This window comes from Spermophilus citellus (genome assembly GCF_964194105.1).
Source record: "Spermophilus citellus genome assembly, chromosome: X".
Taxonomy (NCBI): Eukaryota; Metazoa; Chordata; class Mammalia; order Rodentia; family Sciuridae; genus Spermophilus; species Spermophilus citellus.
The window spans coordinates 11965883-11991823 of NC_138190.1; the positions used below are offsets into that span (position 1 = coordinate 11965883).

A 25941-nucleotide genomic window follows, 5' to 3' on the forward strand; every position below is an offset into this window, starting at 1 on the left:
AATATTCTATATTAATTTCTTCCTGTCTTATTTATCTTTGATATTTGATGATTTACAATATTGATAATGTTTGATTCTTTCCTGATTTTCATTTGTGTGTCTACTCTTCTAGTGAGATTTATTCTTTCCCATGCTGTTATGATTGCATGAATCTTTCTTCATCTTCTGGGTATAGGATTCCCACTGGTGACTTTATAAATGCTGGTCTATTGGTCATGAATTCCTTTAGTTTGTCCTTTTCTTAGAAGCTCTTTATTTCTTCTTTGATTCTGAAGGATAGCCATGTTGGATATAGTAATTTTGGTTGAAAGTTATTTTCTTTCAGGACTTTTCCATGCCCTCCTGGCCTTTAGAGTTTCTACTGAGAAATCTGCTGTTGTTCTGATGAAATTTGCCTTTAAATGTGACTTGATGCTTCTCTCTTGTGGTTTTTAATATGTGTTGTTCTGTACTTTTGGCAATTTAACCATAATATGTCATGAAGAGGTTCTTTTCTGGTCATGTCTATTTTGCTTTCTAAATTCTTCTCATACCTGGATACCCACATTTTTCCCAAGCTTTCAGAATTTTTCTGCTGTTATTTCACTGAATGTTTTCTGTGCCTTCAGCATGTAGCTGAGGTATTCCAATTATTTGGACATTTGATCTTTTAATGGTATACCAGATCAAAGCCTGGGGGTTCATCATCCTTCTCTTCTTTCCTCTGTAGTGCTTGTCAGATGACTGGTGGGAGTCATTTGTGGCTGGAATAATTTAGAATACCTCTTAACTGTCTTGCATGCTGGAACAAGCTACGGTGGAATGAAGAACTCTCCAGATAAAGAGACTATTTGGATTGTACCCTCAGAGTAGGGAATATGCCAATACCACAGCATGGTTAGGAGCTAGCACAGTAGATGGAACTTCCTACAGATTATCTATGGAGGTTTTTGTGCTGTGTATTTGGAGGGCAGGACCATGGTAACACCCGCTCTGCTACATGACCCCTGCCGCCCCTGAGGGTGGAGAGAGGCCATGGATTCTCAAGGATCAATGTTGGGGGGATGGTGGTAGGTTCTATGTCATCCACTGTCCATGATTCTGGTGTTCATAGTCCTGCCTCCTGCATGTAGTCACACACAGCTACTCACTCCACTAGACCCTGATAGCTGGCCTATCAAACTACTGATTCCAGAGGAATGTGTCTTTGTTCCCCCAAGCACTGAAATCCTGTCTCCCACTGCCTAGAACTCTCAGTGAATTTGTTCCAGAATCTTTTTCTAGGCCAAACTGACTCTCACATCCACTGTCCACCAAGCATGAGTAGTGACCTTGTTATGGAGTCCCAGAGAAAGGGAAATGCCTGGGCCTTTGGTGCAAAAACAACAAACTCAGGCCCTTCTCAAGATGGCTTCCAGTTACAGTTCAACGAGAATTTGCTGGGAATTGTAGAGAACTTCTTCATAGCTAGTTCCCCATCCAAATCCCATGTCCCTTGACTGTTTATGCTATATTTCCTGGAGGATCTGGAGGATGCTGTGCCATTGGTACTTGCTGGGACTCTCCCTTTTTTTTTTTTTTTTTTTTTTTACCTCTGCTCCTGCCAAAGGGGAACTGCCACTCCTTCTGGTCTGCTTCCATGCTGTGGGTGGTGGGACTCTATTCCACCCTCTATTCCACACTGAGTTTCTTCAAGTTTCTGTCTGTTGTCTATTGAACTTTAGCATTTCTTCATGGTTACCCACTTAAGTAAGCAGATACATTCCAGTTATTTTAATTCTCTCTCATGCAGAAGTAGGGGAGTGCTAGGTGCCTCTAATCCACCATCTTGGGAAAGTCTCACCTGTCACTCTTTAAGCTAAAGCAGTTGGAATTCTGTAAGGGATCTTGCAAAAGTCCTTTTGGTGCATGTCATCTTTCTCAGATCCTGGTTTCCAACATTTTCTGCCCTTGAGAATCACCTAGAAAGCATTAAATACAAAATAAAAATATAAGTCCCTGGGTCCACCTCCTGAAGTTTTCATTAAATGAGTCTGGGATCTAGCCTGAGAGTTAGTACTTTTAAGATCTACTCTGGTGATTCTTACATGGAGCCAAGGTTGAGAATGACTTCTCATGTGAGTCATTTTCAAAAGTTTTGTGTAAACTAAAACTACACATTTGGTTCTACTGGCATGCAGAGTGCATCATTTAAGAGGGTTCTTTCTCTTAGGGTTATGCACATGCTGACTCTACATTTACATGACCCTGATAGCAAATACCTCCTTAAATCTTGGCAATGGCTCTTTCTCTAGCCTCATCCTAGTTGGAGCTGAGGTTAAACAGATGGTGAAATAGGTTACTTAGAGGATGGAAGGAGGGTGGATGAAAATTGAAAGAATTCCTGATGAAGAAACCATGTGGTAAACATTTGCCCTGGAAACTGCTGTAACCTTTCTTCTTTCTGGGAACTGGACTTGAGCATGTGTGCAGACTAAGAATGCATACAAAGATACAAATTTATAAGGAAACCAATTGTTTTGAAGTAACTGCCAGGATGATTAAAAGGAATTATCAAATAACAATATATTGGCTTTTTAATTAATGCAAGATCTAGCAGTGTTCAAAGTAACTATCATACTTTCAGAGTAGTAATGAGCATAGATAATACATCAAGATGTCTCTAACAACTTGCCAGGTGTAGTGATTCACATCTGTAATCCCCTGCTTCTCAGGAATTTGAGGCAGGAGAATCACAAGTTTCAGGCCAGGCTAGGCAAATTAGCGAAATCCTATCTCAAAATACAAAACCAAAAAGTCTGGTGATATAACTCAGTGGTAGAGTACTTGCCTAGCATGTGCCAGACCTAGGTTCAATCTCTGATATTATTAAAAACAAACAAACAAACAAAGACAGTATCTATCTACAACAACTGTAATGTGGTATTAAAATGCCAGATTTGTTGAGTAACAAAATCACAGATACTGCTTTTGATATTGTTGTTTGTTGCCTACATTCATAGCTGAAAGAAATGCATGATTTCAATTAGGGTTGGGTAAGTAAAGATTTCATTTTTTTTAACCTTATTCAAGGTGATAGACCCCTGATTTCTTTTTTAGGTACTGGGGATTGAACTTAGGGGCACTCGACCACTGAGCCACATCCCCAGTCCTATTTTGTATTTTGTTTAGAGACAGGGTATCACTGAGTTGCTTAGTGCCTTACCATTGCTGAGGCTGGCTTTGAACTTTTGATCCTCCTGCCTCAGCCTCCTGAGCCACTGGGATTACAGGCATGTACCACTGCATCTGACTTGATTTCTTTTTGATGATCCTTTTGGTAGTTTCATTTCTAGTACAGTTACAATGGTGTGATTTATGTATTCTCTAGAGCTGTGTTTCCCAAACTGGCTCATGGTCTGGTGGCAATCTGGCACAGTTTTCAATAGAAGGAGAAAGAATTAGGACAAAAGAATGAGCCTTTATTTTTTTGAAAATGAGGTTTTTATAGTTAATTCTAAGATGATTTTTTGGCCCTATTGTTAGGTATTATTTTATGAAATTAATAATGGGTTATAGTTTGGGATAAACTTCTTGACCAAATAAAATGTTGGCAACTTTATGTTGGTCCTCTTCATTTGGGGGGTTTATTGGGGAGAGTTTTACTGTTCTATGAAATCCCCAAATTTGTGAAACACTGTTGTATTCATAAGTCTACTACCAAGAAGTTCCCAAGGTAAACATCATGTAACTCCTTTTGACTCCTCACTTATGTGTAAAACAGTCATTCTCAACTCAGATGATTTTTAAAATTCTTTCTAGGCAATGTGTGGGCGTATTTTTGCTTGTCAAACTATTGTAGAGGGTGCTATAGGCACTAGTAGGTAGCGACCAAGGGTGATGCTAAACACCTTATATGGTATGGGACAGGACCCTCTCTCTTAACAACCCCAAATTATTCAGTCCAAAATGTGAGTAGTGCTGAAACTGAGAAAGCTTTTTGTAAGCCAAAGTCAAAACTTTAGGGATGGTAGGGACTCTAATCCTGCTGCCTCACTTCCTTTGCTTGAGATTTTTTAGATCCTTTGGGAGAGATAAAGAAAGATTTTGCAACAGTGAGTCCTGGTTTCCATGGCTTCTTTTCCCAAACAAGAATTGTTTTATCCAAGGAACAACAAAAGCAGAGATTCTCTGATTGAATTGAGATGCTCCACTTGTTTGGTAAACCCTTCCTGACTCTTAGGGTTAAGAGGAATCTTTTAAGCATGACAACTAGTTTGGTGATTTATAGAAAAGAGCACTCCTTAGGGTAGGCCAGAAAGGAGTAAAAAGCCCAGGAGGTAAGGGTGTAGCTGGCTGTGGGCTGATATGTGTGTGTGTGTGTGTGTGTCTGTCTGTCTGTCTGTACACACACATGCATATACATGTATTAATAAGTCTAATTCTAATTAGATGGCATTTTGAATACTAAATACTGTGTTAGGGTTTCCCATTTAGCCGAGGTCACTTAACTCTTTTGGTTAAAGTTCATCTCAGTGTTTCTTTCCTTTTTTTCTTCAGTGGTTAGTTTGGCGGTTTTCTTCATACTTGTCTCTCCTTCTTAGCTGTGCTCCAGGGACTCACTTATGCAGCATGACCCACTATACAGCTGGCCATTTGTGTTCTTCTAGGGGTTCCACTCCTCTATGCCATGCCCATAGTCTCAGCTCATTTGTTGTTCTCTCCCTTTCCAAAGTTCTTTTTTTCAACATTATGAGCAATGGTTTCCAACCTAATTGATTGTCAAAAGAATCCCAGAACAATGATAATCCAGTAAAGACTCTGAATCTCACTGGGAAATACACATTGATGATAGGTTTAAAAAAATGTTGCCTTTAACTTTAAGGGTTTTTGGATCCCCAGAGCCCACTCATGGACCCCTGTGAGGAGCCCTTCCACCAGAGAAATGGAGTTTATGGAATGAACACACAGGATGTAAGTTGGAAGAGACCCAGAGTTGATCTGATTACATACAGGGAAATTGAGGCCCAAGGAGGTGAAATAAGAGGGCTATTGCTTGGTAGTAACAGAATCCAGTAAATTGTGAGTCTCCTGATTCACTCTTGGGTTTTACTCATGGTATGCCCAATGAATGCAATTTATTCAGCTAGATGTGGTAGCGCTTGCCTGTAATCACAGCGGCTTGGGAGGCTGAGACAGGAGGAGTGCAAGTTCCAAGCCAGCTTAGCAACTTAGTAAGGCCCTAAGCAATTCAGCAAGACCCTGTCTCTAAATAAAATACAAAAAAGGGCTGGGGATATGGCTCAGTGGTCAAGTGCCCCTGAGTTCAATCCCTGGTACAAAAAAGAAAAAAGTAACTTATTCAGCATCTTCCTCCATAAAAATTTACACCATCGCCCTTCCCACTCTAACCTCCACTTCTCCAACCTGGTTATCTAGCTGCCCATTTCCAAATTGACAAGTGTTTTTTCAAATTAATTAATGAAAAATAGTGTAATAGTTGGGACATTGGAATGATAAGACTGGCCTGATTTTTTTTCCATAGTAATTGTAGGAAAATGTGTGGGGAGGGATTCACTTTACAGTTATAGGACACTGTTGTCATAACTTTCGGTAAACTTGTAAGTAGCTGGTACAGTTCAGTGGACAATGAAAAGCAGTAGGAAAGAAGGGAGACAGGAGGCAGAAGTTATGTTGTGATCATAGCTCTAACACTGTATTGCTTCATGTTTAAGACAAAGCAATGTGAATACCAGAATGGGTTTTCTTTTTTTATTTCTTTTCTTTTCTTTCTTTTTTTTTTTTTTTTTGTGGTACTAGGGATCAAACCCTGGACCTTGTGCATGGGAGGCAAGAACTCTACTAACTGAGCTATATCCCCAGCCCTCTGAATCGGTTTTCACTAGATCATTTTCTGGTTCTGAAGTGCCACAGTTTAATGTTGAATATTCAATTCTTCAATAGGAAGAATTTTAATTTTCAGGATGACAATGTAAACTAATGGCTAAGAGTATGGGTCCTAGTTGTAGACTACCTTATTTTAAATCTTTATTTTGTCTATTTTTTACTTAGTTCCCTCTGGCAGTTTCAAATTCCTCACCTGGAGAAGGGATGCCTTATGGGGTTGTTATAAGTACTTATAAAATCAGGGAATCCCTTGCCAAACAGTTCGGAAAACCATCTAAAACTATATTATCTAATGTGGTAGCTACTAGACACATGACTAGCTATTGGATACTTGAAGTGGGGCTAGTATGACTGATAATTTAATTTTTAAATTAAATTATTTAAAATTTGAGTAAAGGGCTGGGATTTAGCTCAGTGTTCTAGTGCTTGCCTAATATGCAGAGGCCCTGGGTTCAATCCCCAGCACCACCAAAAAAAAAAAAAAAAAAAAAAAAGGAAAAGAAAAGAAAAGAAAAATAACCCCAAAATTTAAATAAAAAACTTCAAGCAATGTAAAATGTTTTTTCTGTTAAATGCCACTTTTTGATTTAGTAGGACTACATTTCATGATAGCCTTTGCATTGTATAACATAGGGGTCAGCAGAGTTTTTCTGTAAAGGGCCAGATAATATTTTAGACCTCGTAGGCCATGTGATCTTTGTCTCATCTATTCATTGCTTATAGTATAAAAGTAGCTACGGGCAATAAATAAACAAAAGAGCATGGCTGTATTCCAGTTAAACTTTATTTATGGACACTGAAATTTGAATCTCATAACTTTCATGTTATAAAGTATTATTTTTCTTTTGATTTTTTTTTCAAATATTATACTCACAGAATGCACAGAAATAGATAGCAGGCTAGATGCGGTTCTTAGGTGCATACTCAAGATAAATGAATTTATATCCATCAAAAGATGAAGAATGTTCAGAGTGATCCCAAAGTGGAGAAATCTAAATATTTATCACAGAATAGTGTATAAAAATGTCAATTTATTAATATAAAAACAGGTTGCTCCATAGCAATGAAAAAGAATGAATTATGCCTGTGTACATTGTGTTGGATGATTATCACAAAATGCTGTAAAAGAAGATAGTCACAAGGATAAATACTATGTGATTACATTATATGAAGTTCTGTAATGGCAAAGATAACCTGTGGGTTTAGAAATTAGTACAGAGGTTGCTGGTGGGACAAACGAGATTAAAGGGAAAGGAATTTGATAGAAAATTCTTTATTTTAATATAGGTGTTAGTTTTATACACATACATATATATTTGTCAAAACTTCAAGTAGTACATTTAAAGACCTTTATAAATTACCCCTCCATACAAAATATCCTTTACATAATTTAAAGACAAACCAATTAGTTGCTGACATTTAACAATATACTATTTCTTGTACAATGCATATTTCTGACCACAGTGACCCATGTTCCCCTCATAGAAACTATCAACTAGAGCTTTGAACTTCCAGTATGGTAACCAATAGCCATGTGTGGCTGTGGAGCACTTAAAATGTGGCAAATATGAATTGAAGTGTGCAATGAGGGTAAAGTTTGAAGATTTAGCATGAAAAAATAATGTAAAATCTTTCATTATTCTTTTAGCACTGCTGGGGATCCAATCTAGGGCCTTTTGCATGTCAGGCAAGTGCCTTACCCCTAAACTATATCTCCAGCCCTCATTAACAGTTTTTTTAAATGTTGATTTTATGTTGAAGTGATGACATTGGGTTAAAATAGATTATTAAAGTTATTTTCACTTTTTAGACACTTTAAAATTAGTTTTATTGTGATAAAATGCCTATAACATTAAGTTTTTCATCTTACTCATTTTTAAGTGTACAGTTTAGTAGTATTAAGTATATTCACATTGTTGTGCATCCAATTTCTAGAACTTGTTCACCTTGCCTTGCAAAAAGGAAACTCTGTACTCATTAAACAACTCCCTGTCTCCTTGCCCCCAATCCCCTGGCAACCATCCTTCCATCCTTCTACTTCTGTTCCTTTGAATCTGATGACAACTCTTCTTCATTTTTTTCTTTTTTGGTTTGGTACATGGGATGGATCCCAGGGCAGCTTAACCACTAAACCACATCTCCAGCCCTTTTTGTTTTCTTTATTTTGAGACAGGGTCTCACCAAATTGCTTAGGCCTTGCTAAGTTGCTGAGGCTGGCTTTGAACTTGTCATCCTCCTGCCTTTGCCTCCCAAGTCTCCAGGTGTGTACCACTGCACCTGGCTCCAAGTATGACTATTCTTGATACCTCATATAAAGGGAATTGTATAGTATTTGTCTTTTTATGAGTAGCTTATTTCACACTTTAAAAAAAGTTTTTTTAACATGGCTTCTACAAAATGCACAGATATGTATTTGACTCACATTATATTTCTAGTGAATGGGATTTAATGACTGACTGTAAACATGTTAAATGGAACATGGGTTCTTTTGCCTGGCCTTGACCCCTCCCAGTTATCAGTAAATTGAGGCCCAGTACAACTTGCCATTATTATTGAGTATATGCTGCTTACATTTTTTCTTACATTTTTGAGGAAATTTTTAAAAAATGTTTTTTTTAATCTATGTCACCATCAAATATGGAAAAACAAGATTTTTCCTTACTTTTTAGAGGCCCCCATGTTTGAAAAGGGGGAGGCATCGCTTCTTTAGTGGAAGGGAAAAACAGTCATTTAATATCCAAAGCAGGCTGGTTTGGTGATGCACACCTGTAATCCCAGCAACTCAGGAGGCTGAGGCAGGAGGATTGTGAGTTCAACCCAGTCTCAACAATTTAGCAAGGCCTTAAGCAACTCAGCGAGACCCTGTCTGTAATAAAATATAAAAAAGGGCTGGGGATGTGGCTTGGTGGTTAAACCACCTGTGAGTTCAACCCATGGTACCAAAAAGAAAAAAAAAAGTATACAAAGCACTTCTATGTTCAAAGACTGTAACCTAAGATACCATTATGAAACAGTTGTTGCTTTGGGTGGCTTCTCATTGAGAGACATTCTATGATTCTAATGAACTACTATAAAAGGACCTTCTCCTATGATTTATTGACACACATCATTGCATAGCATATACTTTATTGATTCATTTTCTAAATAAAGTTTCACTGTTAAATTTGGTGTGTGTATGACAAGGAAAAACATTTAGACTGTAAAGTTATAGAGTCTTTATTTTTAAATAGGTTTTAGCAGCTTAAGGGAAATGGCACCCTCATGAAAGGTTTCAATGATAAGAATGTTATTGTGTATGGTTATAGTTCTGTTAAATGAAGATTGTTTAAAACCACATGACTGAAGAAAGTACAAGAGAAATTGAGCCATATTTTGTCTTTTGCTGTTTGATGGCCATCTGGGAGAGTGTGTTTATTTCTTAGGCGAACAGTTCTGTAGAAATGCCATAGTCAGAGTGGGAGAATGTTTGAAATGACAGTTTCCTAAAGGGCATCTGGGACTTCTATTTAAGTCCTAGCAACACCACAGGTTGCATTGTTCCCTAGAGTGGTCTTTTGAATGCCAGTAAAACACTGTTCAGGGGCTTATAAATCCCGAGAATCTCTTGGTTTTCTTCCTCAAGAAATACTTGGAAGTAGAATCATTGTTTCATGGGCAGATCAGGATACAAAATATTTTATATGATCTTTTTCCATCTTTTTAGATGGTTTTTGCAGAGTGTGCTGAAACTCTTTTCTGAGAATAGAACATAGATTGGCTTATATTTGATTCACTGAGACTCTGGAGTTTCTTTTCTCATGCAAGACTTTTGAAATCCATTCCTGCTTGAGTGCTGGAGAACTGCCCAAGGTTGGGAAACAATAAAACATTAAAAATGGCGGCTCTCCTCTCTTTAGAGGAGAGTCTTGGTTTAATTTTCCAGATTGGTTCCTCTATTTATGTCTCTTGGGCCCTTGGCTGATTGATCACACAGGGATTTGTCATATTGCCTGCTTCTTTGAATCAAATGTGGACATAGCAACTAAAAATAAACATGATGTGGATATTGGAGAACCAGGGGCCTTCTTTGCCTGGGGAGCTAGGATACTTGCTGTTGCTAAGATGTTTTCTGGCTTTAGCACAGCATCAATCATTGGAAGTACAGCTGTGTTTTTGGAATGGAGGGCTGATGGAAGCTCAAAGCCAGGCTGATGAGTATTATCCTGAACAATGGATACAGATGCAAATCATTATGCATAATCCGTAATATTATCCTCCTTTTTGTGGGTCTTTGTGCTATGTGATTGTGTGTGATTTGCAGTGCTGAGAAGTATAAGTGTGCCAAAGTATCACTTCCATTTTCAAAATAGTTTTGTTAGAAATTTGAAAGATAAGTAAATACACCAGACTGTTGCAGTTCAGTTCTTTGTTGCATTGTGAGTGGCTAATGGTTTTGACATTAGAATCTTGTTGCACATTAGATTGATTGCTTGGACTTGATAATATTTTCCTTATTATGTTATGTAAAGACAAATGGAGATTGAATATGAAAGTTCCTTAAAGAATTTCATTGAGTTCATCTATTCCTCCCATGCTCTCGCTCCCTATCCCACTACGAATCAGCCTTCTTATATCAAAGAAAACATTTGGCATTTAATTTTTTAGGAAGGGAGGAGGCATGGGGTAATTAATGGTGATGGAATGTGATGATCATTCCTATCCAAAGTACAGGTATGAAGACACGAATTGGTGTGAATATACTATGTATACAACCAGAGATATGAAAAATTGTGCTCTTTATATGTAATAAAAGTTGTAATGCATTCTGCTGTCATATAAAAATAAAAAAAATTACATAAAAAAGAATTACATTGAGTGAAAAATTGTTCTACCCAGTAAGTTTGCCCTAGGAATAGGAGACCTTGATGTAGAGTTCTGGTTAAGGACCAGCTTTCTTGGGTCCAAAACATGGCTCATTCAAAGATGAAGCTTTGTGATCTTGGGGACACTTTTGAGCTCTTTCATGCCAGTTTTCATATCTATAAAGGGTATTGATAATGATAGCTGTATCTTACAGAGTTTCTGTGAGGATTAATTGAGTTAATATTTGCAGTTCCTGAACACTGCATCTGGCATATTTAAGCATTGCATAAATTTTACTTGATACCATTTGTCACTTACTGTATTTATACAATGTCATATCTTTTTTTTTCTTGGCACTGAACTATAGGACGAAATAGGAGGTCATTCCTGAATTTGTTTTGCAATGATTCAACAGCATTGAAAGGTGTTAAGCCAGAATACCTTGGTTAAAGTCATAGCATTTTTCTATCATGATATTTTTATGAATCCTCATTGTGCCTAATTGAATCTATATTTGGTGTTCTGAATTTTTTCCTCAAAAATGATTCATCTTTTTGGCCATTGAGTTCCCCTTTTTTGCAGTTTTAAATTAAAGCCTCACTTGAGCTTCTCTCTTTTTGGTCCTAAAGAACTGCCTCTGCCTCACTTTATGATGTCAAAGAACGATGGCGAGATACGATTTGGGAACCCGGCTGAGCTGCATGGAACTAAGGTTCAGATTCCATATTTAACCTCGGATAAAAATTCCTTCAAAAGAATGGACGATGAGGATAAACAGGTAAACAATCCAATTAGGCATGTTCATTTGATTCTGATCCTGAAACTTCTCATAGCAGGGCCTCATGTCGGTTGTTAAGCTTCCAGCAAATCTCACCATCTGGAACGCAATTATAGACTTGGAAGTGAGCCAGTAAAGTTTCCTTGTAGCAAGAAAAAGAGTGTGACGCATAGGAATTACCATGAGTCATCCAGGGGCCCTTTAGAGCCTACTTAAGTGTAGAATTGTATCTAAAATAAGGCTACTGATTTAATACATTTATTTGCTTTCTCTAGGTCATCAGTTTTCTTACTGGGTTCTTTGAAATGTAGCTTCTAGGAGTTAATAGGCCCTTTCTTCCAAAAAAGAAGTCTGGAGAAAAGGTTTTGCTGGGTAATATGTTTGGAGAATGCAGTTTCTTATCTCATTTTGGGGGGAAAGTTTTAGCTCTCAGTCTTGGAAATTCATAGTGCATATTGGCACATTACAGACCCTAAGAAGTACTGCTGTGAAGAGACCTGGAGATCTGTGTTTACTATGTTCCTTACACCAGGGAATCCTTTCAAGGGGACATGTTTGGAATGCCATTTTGAAGAGTGCTGCTATTACCTATTTAGCAGGTTTGGAACCAGAATAGGGAGAATGGGCTTTTAAAATTAGGCCACTAATTGCAATAGTCAGATGTTAATTGGTAGAGACAAAAATATGAAATCTCAGAAGAATGGGCCTATTAAGAAGAGATAAATAGTCTACACATGAGTAAACCCTGAGGACACCAAGGAAAGAGCTCATATTTCTGATAAGGAATCTGAACCACATAGAGAAGTCAAATTATATTTGACATAGTGTTTTCTACATGTTAAAGAAATATGGTATATTTTAGGAAGACTTGAATCAAAAATTTTAAATTTAATGGACATTAAAGGATTATATCGGAGGATTAACTTATGGCTCACCTTGATGATGTTGAATATCTGAGGCATTGCTGCAGAAATTTTATATTTATAGTTAAGGGAGGTGTAGCACATCCTGTTAATTGCATCTACTATTGCTTCTGACACATTTTAAACTAGCTCTTCAAGGATATATTAAAAAAGGGTGGTGTAGGAATTTCTAGTCAATATTTCTTGACATGTTTCCCTGCCAACATTTGGAGAGGAATGAAGATCCCCAAACACACAGTGGTTGATACCAAGGGAAATTTCCAGGCCTGGTACCCTAGCTGTGTGAATGAAGGCTTATCCTTTCACTTGAGGCTGGGGTCATAACCATTCTCTGGGTATGAGCATACACTTGAAAGCAAATATATCCCCCCCCCTTTTTTAAAAAAGAGTGTTTGTTCAGTAGCTCAGATCGTATATATCCCTTTAGACTAAGGAAACCAGTAGTCTCTGTGTTTTGAAAAAAAAAAAAACACTGTTCCCTTATTACTTGGGTACCACAAAGTTACTACTTTATTGGTAGTGTTTGAGAGAACAAACAAACAAAAACAAAAAAAAAAAAAAGAAGAAGAGGAGGAGGAAACCCAGCATCATATCAGGTTGTTCACCTTGCCTAGGGTCCTATATCAGGTTCATATTCGAATTGGGATTCAAATTATAGCTTGTGAAGGCTTCATCCTAGTATTTAGGAGAAGTCTAGTCAGAGTGGTTTAGCAGTAATGTATTGTTTGCAGTCTCTTAGTGTAAAAGAAAGTAAAAATGCTAACATTTTACATTGGCAGAGTAAGCTCCAAGAATATTTAGCATTAAGGATTTAAAATATAAATTTAAAATAGAAGGGAGATCAGTGGAGTCAAGGAAGAGAATAGAAGGGGAGGGTTAGGGTTAGGGTTAGATAGGGAGGAACAGTAGAGTGAAATTGATCAAGTTATGCTATATGCGTATATGAATATACCAATGTGAATTTCACTTTTAATATCTATAAAGTACCAATTTAAAAAACTATAAATAAATAGAAGGAAGACCAATAGAGTAGAGAAAGAGGAACAGGGGGAGGGAGGAGGGAAGGGAAAGAGGAAGGAACTACTCGAAACTGAGCTGAAGCAAATTATATTCCATGCATGTGAGATTATGTCAAAATGAATCCCAATAGTATGTATAACTATAATGTCTATATAATGTCTATATATTTAATATATATTTCATTATTCACATTTTCTGGGAGACTTGATAAGTGTAAATCCAGGAAATAGAAGTCTTTATTAATGAATGAACATTGGATCTATCCACAAAGAAATCACAATTGGGGAGAATGAATGTTATTTCATATGGTCAGTGTCTTTCATTTTTTTAAAGGAAAATATTATTAGAATAACTGAAAGAGTTTCAGGCTTGTTTTAATGATTTAGGTAACACTGGTGAGACTTTGTTCTCTGAGAGACTTTTGAATCCTCAGACACTGCCTTTTAACCTTGCTGCATTTTTTTGAGGAAACATTTCTCCCATTTGTTAAATTAGCTGGGTCACTGGCCGTAGAGTTGTGCTCTGCTTCCTAACCGCGGCTCAGAATGCCAGTCTTCTCAAGTGGTTGCCTCTGAACTCTGCTCTGGTTCTTTGAAGCAGGAAGCACAGTCTCCCACGATGTCACCCCTCGCCTCCCCTCCTTCTTCCCCGCCTCATTATCAGAGGGTGCCCTTGAGCCATGGCTACAGCAAACTGCGGAGCGGCACAGAACAGATGCATCCAGGTAAGATGCAACCTGGGGGTCAGCTGTCCCAGGCAGTGTCTTAGAGGTTTTTGAATCTACCAGGCAGCAGTGCTACCAGCTGCTTAATTTCCTGATTTAATTACTCTTGTCTTTGGAAACATGGCTCAATTTAATTTTATATTCTCAAGCAAGGTTTTTTTTTTTTTTTGGTTTTTGTTTGAAAATGAAATTAAATATATTTCAGTAATGGTTTGTTTCCTGTCCTAGAAACTCATTCATCTGTAGACTTGTAAACAACTATTTATATGGTATAACCTTTCATATACAGATTTTGTAAAATAGGAGCATAGCATGCTAAAGATTTTCAGTTTTGGGGAATAGTTATTCCTTTTTGCAAACATATCAAACATTTTTTATATAATAGCTGCCTTGATGAAATTTCTTTAAAATGTAGCTATGCAAAAGCAAAGGATTTGATCCACCCTTTAAAGACTGAGCACATAAGTGAAAATATTGAGCTCTTGTGTTTTGAAATAAAAATAAAGGAAATGCTAGGGAAAGGATTTTACTGAAAAGCATGCAATACACACAATTGTGGGGCTGCCTGCTTGCTCACATTTATGCTCTGCTGGCTATGTTAGTGGTAAAATATGTTAGTTGGTTCTGAGGATGACTTGCAAAGTTGGCTGCCTGGACTGTAATGTTTAAAGCTCCATAAATTCACCGCAGCATCTTGTCCTTCTAGGGTTTAGGCTCCCAGTTTTACGATAGGACCGATGTAAGGTATTTTTGAATTGGCTGTACTATAGCCCCCTCCCCCTTTTATTTGGTGGGCAGTGACTGAAAATGACCCAGTTTCTGTGGGGTTTTTTGCTGCATTGAAAATAGTAGAGCTTCCTGAGGGTCACAGAAACAAAACTGTGTGCTAGGCTGAACTAGAGAGACTGTAAACTGGCAGAGAGAAGCAGGGATGACATGATGGAAAGAGTTTTGGATTGGAATCAGAAGGTCTGGGATTCTGTGACTAGCTACATGAATTTGGGCAAGCCATTTAACTTCTCTGAACCATAGTTTTCTTGCCTCTTTTAACATACAGTCATAGTGTCCTTTAGGGATGTTATGAGCTTCAGTAAGAACACGAATATAAAATCTGTTTGGGAAATTAATTCCTGTGTAAATGCAAGATGACATTGCTAATGGATAGTAACAAAAAAAATCACTTTCCTGAAAGTTGAATATCCCACTGGTGTTGAAAACTCAACAGGGCTAAAAATTCTTCATTATCCTCTTATCGTTTCCCTTGCCTGATTTCTCTATTTTTAGAAGTAGGTCTTTTTTCTCTTTCTAATATTATTTGAGCTTTGGAAGTTGGTTTTAAATTCATAGGTCAATTTGATTTTCTTATACTGAGTCAGCCTGTCGCTAAGTTCTACCTTCTATATTATTTTAAAAACTTGTCTGTATGTACTCTTATTTCTTGCCCCATCCTTTCATTCCATTCAAATTGGGCTTCTAAGTTGCCCAGTGCCAGCAAAACATCCTGCTTCTTTCTGGACTTTTAGCAGCCTATGCTAAGGATGTCCATGCTTCCATGCCTCTTTATACTTTTTAAAAAATCATACTTATATATGACAGCAGAATGCATTACAATTTTTATTACATATACAGAGCACAATTTTTCATATCTCTGGTTGTATACAAAGTATATTCACGCCATTTGTGTCTTCATACCTGTACTTTAGATAATAATGTCCATCACATTCCACCATCATTTCTAACCCCATGCCTCCTCCCTTCCCCTCCAACCCCTCTGCCCTATCTGGAGTTCATCTATTCCTCTCATGTTCCCTCTCCCTATCCCACTATGAATCAGCCTCCTTATATCAGAGAAAACATTTGGCATTTGGTATTTTGGGTTGGCTAACTTCACTTAGCATTATCTTTTCTAACTCTATCCATTTACCTGCAAATGCCATGATTTTATTCTCTTTTATTGCTGAGTAATATTCCATTGTGTATATATGACACATTTTTTAATCCATTCATCTATTGAAGGGCATCTAGGTTGGTTCCACAGTTTAGCTATTGTGAATTGTGCTGCTATAAACATTGATGTGGCTGTGTCCCTGTAGTATGCGTTTTTTTTTTAAGAGAGGAGAGAGGAGAGAGGAGAGAGAGAGAGACAGAGAGAGAGAGAGAGAGAGAGAGAGAGAATTTTAATATTTATTTTTTAGTTTTCGGCGGACACAACAACATCTTTGTATGTGGTGCTGAGGATCGAACCCGGGCCACATTGCATGCCAGGCGAGCGTGCTACTGCTTGGGCCACATCCCCAGCCCCTAGTATGCGGTTTTTAAGTCTTTTGGATATAGATGGAGGAGAGGGATAGCTGGGTCAAATGGTGGTTCCATTCCCAATTTTACAAGAAATCTTCATACTGCTTTCCATATTGGCTGCACAATTTGCAGTCCCACCAGCAGTGTATAAGTGTACCTTTTCCCCCACATCCTCGCCGATACTTGTTATTTGTCTTCATAATAGCTGCAATTCTGACTAGAGTGAGATGAAATCTTAGAGTGGTTTTGATTTGCATTTCTCTAATTGCTAACGATGGTGAACATTTTTTCATATATTTATTGATTAATTGTATAGAAACAATCTGTGAGGTGAATAGAGAGCCTACATCTTGGGAGTAAATTTTTACCCCTCACGTATCAGAGCACTAATCTCTAGGGTATATAAAGAACTCAAAAAGTTAAACATACACACAAAAACAAAACAAAACAAAATAAAACAAAACAAAACAAATCCCCCAAATAACCCAATCAGGCCAAGGACCTGAACAGACACTTCTCTTTATACTTTTTAAGTGAGGTAAAATTTATACATGATAAATGCACACTTTTGGGTGGGAGGTATTGGGGATTGAACCTAGGGGTGTTGAACCATTCAGCCACATCACCAGTCCTTTTTCTTTTCTTTTCTTTTCTTTTTTTTTAAATTTTGAGACAGGATTTCGCTAACTTACTAAGGGCCTTGCTAAATTGCTGAGACTGGCCTAAAACTTGCTATACTCCTGGCTTAGCCTCCCGAGTCACTGGAATTATAGGCATGTACCACTGTGCCTGGCAAAATGCACACATTTTAAATCATCAGTTTGAGTTTTAACAGATGAATATGCCTGTGTAACCACCACTTAAATAAAAATACATTTCCATTATGGCAGAGATAACCTCTCCAATCACTGCCTACTCCCCAATGCAAGGACCGTTTTTTTTTTTTAAGAGAGAGAGAGAGGAGAGAGAGAGAGAGAGAGAGAGAGAGAGAGAGAGAGAGAGAGAGAGAGAGAGAGAAAGAAAGAAAGATAATTTTAATATTTATTCTTTAGTTTTCGGTGGACACAACATCTTTGTATGTGGTGCTGAGGATCGAACCCGGGCCGCACACATGCCAGGCGAGCGCGCTACCCTTGAGCCACATCCCCAGCCCACAAGGACTGTTTTGATTTTGTTACACCATCTTGCCTCTTCTAGAACTTCATGCAAATTTTAACATACAGAATGATTATATTCATTTGTGACTACAGGCCTTCACCCAGCATAGTGGTTGAAATTCACTGTTATAGTGGTACTGGTAGTTCCTTTTGTGTTATTATTCAGTAGATTCCAAAATGTGACTATATTACAATTTGATGGTCATTCTCTGGATGGACATTTGACTTGTTTCCCAGTGTTTGGCTGTTATGAATAAGGATACTATGAACAATTTTTGCATTAATCTTTTTGTGACATATGCTGTTATTTCTCTGGCACCTAGTAGTGGAATCTCTAGGTCTTAGTATCATAAGTAAGAAACTGGCAAAGTTTTAGTTTGATAGTAAACTTTGGAGTGATGAAATCTTAAGGTTTTTTTTAAAATAGTTCTTCCTTTGGAGAAAGATGGTACTTCTCTTTCCTTCCTAAACCTCCTGTAAAATGATTGAAGAATTACTTTGTTTGCATTGAATTGAATGTTTTGGGTTTCATTTGGGAGCAAAGCAAGCCAATACAATAAATAACCCCTACCTTTTAAGTTCCTGAGTTCAGGTCCAATTGAGAAATGAGCCAGAAGTCAGACTGGTCTGATGATGACCTGAATATCACTTTACACAGCTGACTGGAATATATGTTATAGATATGTGGCCTGATGGACTTCAGACACTCATATTTAGTCATAGGCAGGGTTGGTGAGATCAGGCTTTCCATATAGTAGGAAGAGGAAATCTACCTTCAGAATGACACCCCCTTCCCTGACTTCATGCCACTGAGTCCTCATCTAGGCCTCCTGATGAAAATAACCTCTCCCTCCCTCCCTCTCACTTTGTATCTTCCTCCCTCCAAGGGAACACCTTGTAGGTGAGGGACTGGAGGTGAAGGCTAGATAGTGGTTTCCTTCCTCATATCTCCCGCTGGCAAATAAGAGTCTCTTCCTTCTAATGTGAAGCACATGGAACTCATGGGCTTTGCCTCCCAGGTGAACTTTATGACCACTGTGATTCCAACCATGCTATGGTTAATTGTTTAAAATCTTTTGGCAAGCTAGACACTATGGTGCATGCTTGCAATCCTAGAGACTCACAAGTTTGAGGCCAGACTTGGCTACTTAGTGAGATCTGTCTCAAAATAAAATAAATAAAGAGATGGAGGTAAAGCTCACTGGTTCAGTCCTCAGTACCATTTAAAAAAATCTTTTGGCAGAGTGCAGTTGGTATTAAGTGTTGAAGTCAGTATTCAATCAACATGGAATAAATTACAAAAAATCCTACTTGTCACAAGGTACCAGCTGACTTACTTTTTGCAATTTGAATTATGTGCTTTCAATATATATTTCTTTTTCAGTTTTTCTATTTGTATCCATTCTTTGTAGGTTCTGAAAATCTACTTAAGGATTTTCCAGGCAATCATTTTGATATTTTGATATGTTATTATATTGCTTTCTAGTTGCTAGGAAGAAATATAGAAAGCAGATGTGAGCCCAGTAGTGTTTTGTTTTTGATGTACTGTTGTTATACCTTCTTTATTTTAGAAAGAACAGTGGTAAACTGATCCCATAAGAGGCTGCTCTGCTCTCCATTTAATTTTATTTATAAGTAAACTAAAGAAAAAAAAGTATTTTATGTATTTACATTCTGTCCAGAACTTGGACTGTTAACCCACAGAGATGAGAAATAGTTTCAACTTGGGTGAGAAGTGCTCCTTTCTGTTGGAGCTGAATACTACTTGGTTATGTTGAACTGTCTTCTGCCACATTGACAAGGTTATTATTAAGTGTTCTGGAAACAAAAGAAGTAAAAAAAAACATTATTTTTTTGGGCCTTACAAACTTTTTTTAAAGGTAGTGAAATCATTTTTGAAGTTTGGCTACTGAATAGCAAAATAGTATAAATATAAAATACATTTATTCATTTTTGAACTTTATTCAGTTTTGTCTTCTATATTATACAGAAGGAAGACGGTGCCATTTATTTAAAAAAATAAATGGTAATGTTGATTTTTAGTATTCAAAATGCATATTGATTTTCTTCAGGGTTGGATGGTGAGTAGACGACATTTAAACAGAGGCATATATAGAATTTACCTCATCTAGAATTTGGACACTTTTAACATGGCACTTTTCTAGCTACTCTTTTTTTTAAAATCACAATTAAAGTTTTCAACTGGAAATCCATATGCAACAAAATGAAACTGAATCCCTTTCTCTCGCCATGCACAAAAGTTAACTCAAAATGGATCAAGGAGCTTGATATCAAATCAGAGACTCTGCGTCTGATAGAAGAAAAAGTTGGCTCTGATCTACAGATTGTGGGGTCGGGCTCCAAATTCCTTAATAGGACACCCATAGCACAAGAGTTAACAACAAGAATCAACAAATGGGACTTACTTAAACTAAAAAGTTTTTTTCTCAACAAGAGAAACAATAAGAGAGGTAAATAGGGAGCCTACATCATGGGAACAAATTTTTACTCCTCACACTTCAGATAGAGCCCTAATATCCAGAGTATACAAAGAACTCAAAAAATTAGACAATACGATAACAAATAACCCAATCAACAAATGGGCCAAGGACCTGAACAGACACTTCTCAGAGGAGGATATACAATCAATCAACAAGTACATGAAAAAATGCTCTCCATCTCTAGCAGTCAGAGAAATGCAAATCAGAACCACCCTAAGATACCATCTCACTCCAGTAAGATTGGCAGCCACTATGAAGTCAAACAACAACAAGTGCTGGCGATTATGTGGAGAAAAGGGTACTCTTGTACATTGCTGGTGGGACTGCAAATTGGTGTGGCCAATTTGGAAAGCAGTATGGAGATTCCTGGGAAAGTTGGGAATGGAACCACCATTTGACCCAGCTATTGCCCTTCTCGGACTATTCCCTGAAGACCTTAAAAGAGCGTACTACAGGGATACTGCCACATCGATGTTCATAGCAGCACAATTCACAATAGCTAGACTGTGGAACCAACCCCGATGCCCCTCAATAGATGAATGGATAAAAAAATTGTGGCATCTATACACAATGGAGTACTACGCAGCACTAAGAAATGACAAAATCATGGAATTTGCAGGGAAATGGATGGCATTAGAGCAGATTATGCTAAGTGAAGCTAGCCAATCCCTAAAAATCAAATGCCAAATGTCTTCTTTGATATAATGAGAGCAACTAAGAACAGAGCAGGGAGGAAGAGCAGGAGGAAAAGATTAACATTAAACAGAGTCATGAGGTAGGAGGGAAAGGGAGAGAAAAGGGAAATTGCATGGAAATGGAAGGAGACCCTCATTGTTATACAAAATTACATATAAGAGGTTGTGAGGGGAATGGGAAAAAATAAGGAGAGAAATGAATTACAGTAGATGGGGTAGAGAGAGAAGATGGGAGGGGAGGGGAGGGGAGGGGGGATAGTAGGGGATAGGAATGGTAGCAGAATATAACAGTCACTAATAAGGCAGTATGTAAAAATGTGGATGTGTAACCGATGTGATTCTGCAATCTTTGTAATGTTTTGAATAACCAATAAAAAAATAAAATTAAAAAAACCCAAACAATTAAAGTTTTCACTATTTCAGCCACACACTTTATTCCTTAATGTTAACCTGATGTAAATATTTTTCTGCTTTAGTGTGAATTCATTGGATGTCTTTAGACTATTTAGTGAAATTGTGCCCAAGGATTCATCTGTCCTAGGTGGCCCTTTGAGCCTATGCTCTAATTCCTTTGCCAATTCTTCCCTGAAAAGCAGATGCTATATCAGTTTAAATGTGAAGTCATAATTTTTGGGTGGAATTGTTGCATACCATGCTAACTTTCTCTCCTGCTCTTTCAGCTCCTTATGAAGCTAGACAGCCCCTTGTCCAGCCTGAGGGACCTTCATCTGGGGGTCCAGGAGCCAAACCCCTTCGGCATCAGGCTTCCCTTATCCGGGTAAGTAATGAAGTAGGGCTCTGCCAGTGAAAGAGTGGAGACAAGCTTTGAATTTTGGGGATGTGGCTTTTTTGGGGGGGAGTACTGGGGATTGTACTCAGGGGCATTCGACCACTGAGCCACATCCCTAGCCTGATTTTGTATTTTATTTAGAGACAGGATCTCACTGAGTTATTTAGTGATTTGCCATTGCTTCGCCTGGCTTTGAATTCGCAATCCTCCTGTCTCAGCCTCCTGAGCCACTGGGATTACGGGTGTGTGCCACAGTGCCTGGCTGAGGATGTGGCTTTTTGATGGACCATCTTTTACCCTTCAGGGAAGATATATAACTACCTCCATGCACAAATACTGCATTTCTTGTTCTGTTGCTTGTATATTTTCTATCGTGTTTATTTCTACTCCTCTTCATTGTCTTTAGATAAACCAGGCTAGTCCTTGATTTTTGTTCTCAATCTTTAGATATAAAGCATCCTTCCGCCTTTATCTGTTTAATCATTAGGTAACTCCTTCAAGGAAAGCTTTACTTTTTCTAAAGCAGCCTGTTTTGTCTATACCTTTTCTTTGTTATAATTAATTCAGTACATAATTGTTTTCCATTTGGTTTGTGCCTTCAATTATAAAAGGCAGCAGTACTTCCATATTCTCTCATTGTCTAGGACAATGCTGTTTGGAGAATAATTATTTTGCAAGTGGCAGAAACTACAGTTTTTATATGTCAGATACAAAAGAACAGGTGATATCTCATTTTTTCCTGGCCACATTACAGCTTTAGACAGCTTCAGCTTTTCCAGTGTTTTCCATTGAATAAAGAGCTCTTATTTTTTTTCTATGTCTGCAGCTGTTGTCTTGTGAAGTACTTGACTCCTGTGGTGAAGTCGTTTTCTCAGAAGAATGATGTGTGTGTGTGCCTGTGTGTGTCTGCTTGCAGAGGATAAATTATAAAAAACTATGTTTATTGTTTAACACTAAATACAAGAGGAAGTGGGGTGGTTTGTGTAACATTTCAATTGTATAATTCAGGAAGAAGGATCATTTATTCACAGAGAGTTCTACTTAAAATAGAAGAGTGATGTTGGACACTCTCATAAAGAAGTGGACTATTAGATTGGAAGTCTGAAGAAGATCCTGGAGTTCACTGAGTCCTTTCTGGGGATGGGACCTGGTGTTAGGCAAGGTGCAGTAGTTGATCTTTTAAAGTGGTACTCTGTGTATAAAGAACTTTCTTAAAGATAATAATTCAGCCATGTGTGATATATTTAGCACTTCCTATAACCATAAGCTCTAGGTACTGCTCTATTAATGAGTTGACTTTGGCTGAGGTCAAGTAGCTCATTGAAGGTTTTATTCATTGGTAGTAAGTATCAGAGCCAGAATTTTTTTTCTTTTTTTATATATTTTTTTATTTTTTATTTTTTTATTGTTGGTTGTTCAGAACATTACATAGTTCTTGATATATCATATTTCACACTTTGATTCAAGTGGGTTATGAACTCCCATTTTTACCCCGTATACAGATTGCAGAGTCACATCAGTTACACTTCCATTGATTTACATATTGATATACTAGTGTCTGTTGTATTCTGCTGCCTTTCCTATCCTCTACTATCCCCCCCCTCCCCTCCCCTCCCCTCTTCTCTCTCTACCCCCTCTACTCTAATTCATTTCTCCCCCCTGTATTATTTTTCCCTTTCCCCTCACTTCCTCTTGTATGTAATTTTGTATAACCATGAGGGTCTCCTTCCATTTCCAGAGCCAGAATTTTTTAAAAATATTTTTTGTTGTAGATGAACACACAGTTATCTTTATTTATTTTTATGTGGTGCTGAGGATTGAACCCAGGGCCTCACACATAGGAGGCAAGCGCTTTACCGCTGAGCTACAGCCTCAGCCCCAGAGCCAGAATTTGAGCTGAGGCCTGTTCAATGTGAAAGCCTGCCCTTTGAGTCAGGCACAGTGTTGCACGCCTGTAATCCCAGGGGCCTGGGAGGCTGAGGCAGGAGGATCACAAGTTCAAAGCCAGTTTCAATAAAAGTGAGGCACTAAGCAAGTCAGTGAGACCCTGTTTCTAAATAAAATACAAAAAGAGCTGGAGATGTGCCCCAGTGGTTAAGTGTCCCTGAGTTCAATCCCTCGTACTCCCTCCACCAAAAAATCTGCCCTTTGAAATAATTTGCCCGTTAAGAGTTCTATATTATAAGAAGGCTAGGTTCTAAAGTTGCTTTATAAATAAACATTGGGTATAGTAAAAAAGCATCCTTTTAGTGAGCATGTGTTGTGCTTTTTATGGATCCTATAGCTTCACACATGCTAGACAAATGCTTTACCACTGGGCTACATACACAGCCTAAAAAGTATTCTTTTAAAATTTTTTTTTTGTTCTTGTAGATGGACAGCATGCCTTTATTTAATTAGTTTATTTTTATGTGGTGCTAAGAATTGAACCCAGTGCCTCACATGTGCTAGGTAAGCACTCTGCCACTGAGCTATAGCCCCAGCCCCTAAAAAGTGTTCTTGAAAATTCTTTTTTGGTACCACATTGGGAAATTAAGATGCCATTCTCTCCCAAGGCCAACACAGCTCAATTTTACCCCCAACTTGGAACAGATAGTTGTTTCTTCAGCTGAGCCCCAGATGTAGTAGTTGGCTGCATTTAGAGATCTTGTGGTACAAAAATATGTGCTTCTAAACACCAGATTCCCATCCATTGTAGAGACATATTTATGTTGGGGAAGGTATTGGAGACACTGGGATTCATCCCCAGACTCTCCAGGTTATGATTGTGCAGGTTCCTGCAGAGTATGTTCTGGTTATGTGGAGACTAGATCTTCAATGGTTAGGATGATGATCAGACAAGCAGTGAATCCTGAGCTTTGTAGTGCTAGGACAGGAGTTCCTGAATGCCTTCTACCAAGACCCTGGAAGGGATGGCCATGAGCACTTACTTGGATTGGTGCCTTCTGACTTCTCTTTTGATCTCTAGGTACTCCTTTCTGCTGATAAACATGCTTCTTGAGCCATTCAGTGAATTAATATTTAGAGACACCTGTTAAGTGCTGCTCAGGTACTGTGTTCAGGATATAAAAATGAGGTTAACACTAGCAGTCCCTGCCCTTATAGAGCTTATAGGCTATTGGAGGAGATGTTCATTAACCAAACCATCACAAGGTAAATATATAATTATTGATGGGCCTAAGTAAACTCCTCTTATTAACAGCAGTGTCTTTGGGCTGGGGATGTGGCTCAAGTGGTAGCACGCTCACCTGGCATGCGTGCGGCCTGGGTTCGATCCTCAGCACCACATACCAACAAAGATGCACCACATACCAACAAAGATGTTGTATCCGCCGAGAACTAAAAAATAAAAATATAAAAACAAAACAAAACAAAACAAAACAAAAAAACAGCAATGTCTTTGAGCCCCTAGGTCAAAATTACAGCAGGATAATAAGATGAACAAACCAGCACCTGCAAAAGTGTGAAGTAGAGCAAACCCCAGCAACAGTTATGATATGTGATGTGAACACAAATTATACTGTGCTTCTAGGATGAAAAATGGGGGTAAGGTATGACCTAGCCTGGACAGACAGGGACTGATCAAGGAAGGCTTCGATAGGGGAGTAATATTTGAGTTGAAATGAGAAGGATACAGAGGTGTTCACCAGAACAGTGAATGGGGAACAGGCTAGAAGACAGAATTGCCTATACAAAGACATTTTCCACATGCTTAGCATTTTGTACACATTAACTCTTTTGAGTTAATTACTGTTATCCCATTTTTAAAAAGGTAACAAAACCTGAGGTTTTAAATACTTAAGGTTTGCCTATGGTCACAGTTAGGAAGTTGTAGGATCAAAGTTCAGATATTGGATACATACCATTCTCTGCACTGATTGCTGGTTTCCGAACTGGATGGATGATGATGTCATTTTCAAACGAAAAACTGGTGCCGAGAGAAAATGGTGTCATAGATCAGTGTTGTATATTAGGAATTGAGCTTCTGAGAGCACAGAGGAAGTAACCAAGAGTTGGCAGGTTCAGTGGGTCTGGAGCTTTGGTGAGATCTGAAGCTGGACACATGTATTTGACAGCAATTGGTCATCAGAAGGTCTTGTGGTATACTGTAGAGAACTGCCCTGGGGTAAAAGTTTTCATTTCTATATGACAAATGACTCAGCATGGATTTATCAATGCATTGTAACAAGTCCCACCATCTGATTCTCTTAATGTTTGTTTGGCATCAGTAGAGATTCTCCTGCCTCCTGTTTGAAGCATGGCCTTGTTGAAGAGGAGAGCAAGGGCCCTTTCTTATTCAGGACAGCAGTCTGTGGTTTTTGTGGCTGATGTATTTTTCTTTCTTCAG

At 38.1% G+C, this 25941-nt stretch overlaps 1 protein-coding gene across 3 annotated transcripts in view; it reads left to right on the forward strand.

The window, feature by feature from the left end:
* REPS2 (RALBP1 associated Eps domain containing 2) overlaps positions 1–25941 on the forward strand; it is a 216049-nt gene that overhangs the window by 74530 nt on the left and 115578 nt on the right. For 2 of the 3 annotated variants that reach the window (XM_081278302.1, XM_081278303.1), the window contains exons 3-5: positions 11337–11485; positions 14029–14152; positions 21484–21581. In XM_081278302.1, the coding sequence (XP_081134428.1) occupies positions 11337–11485; positions 14029–14152; positions 21484–21581 (371 nt within the window). Of the gene's footprint in view, positions 1–11336; positions 11486–14025; positions 14153–21483; positions 21582–25941 lie in introns of all 3 variants that reach the window. The other variant, XM_081278301.1, reaches the window with a different exon arrangement.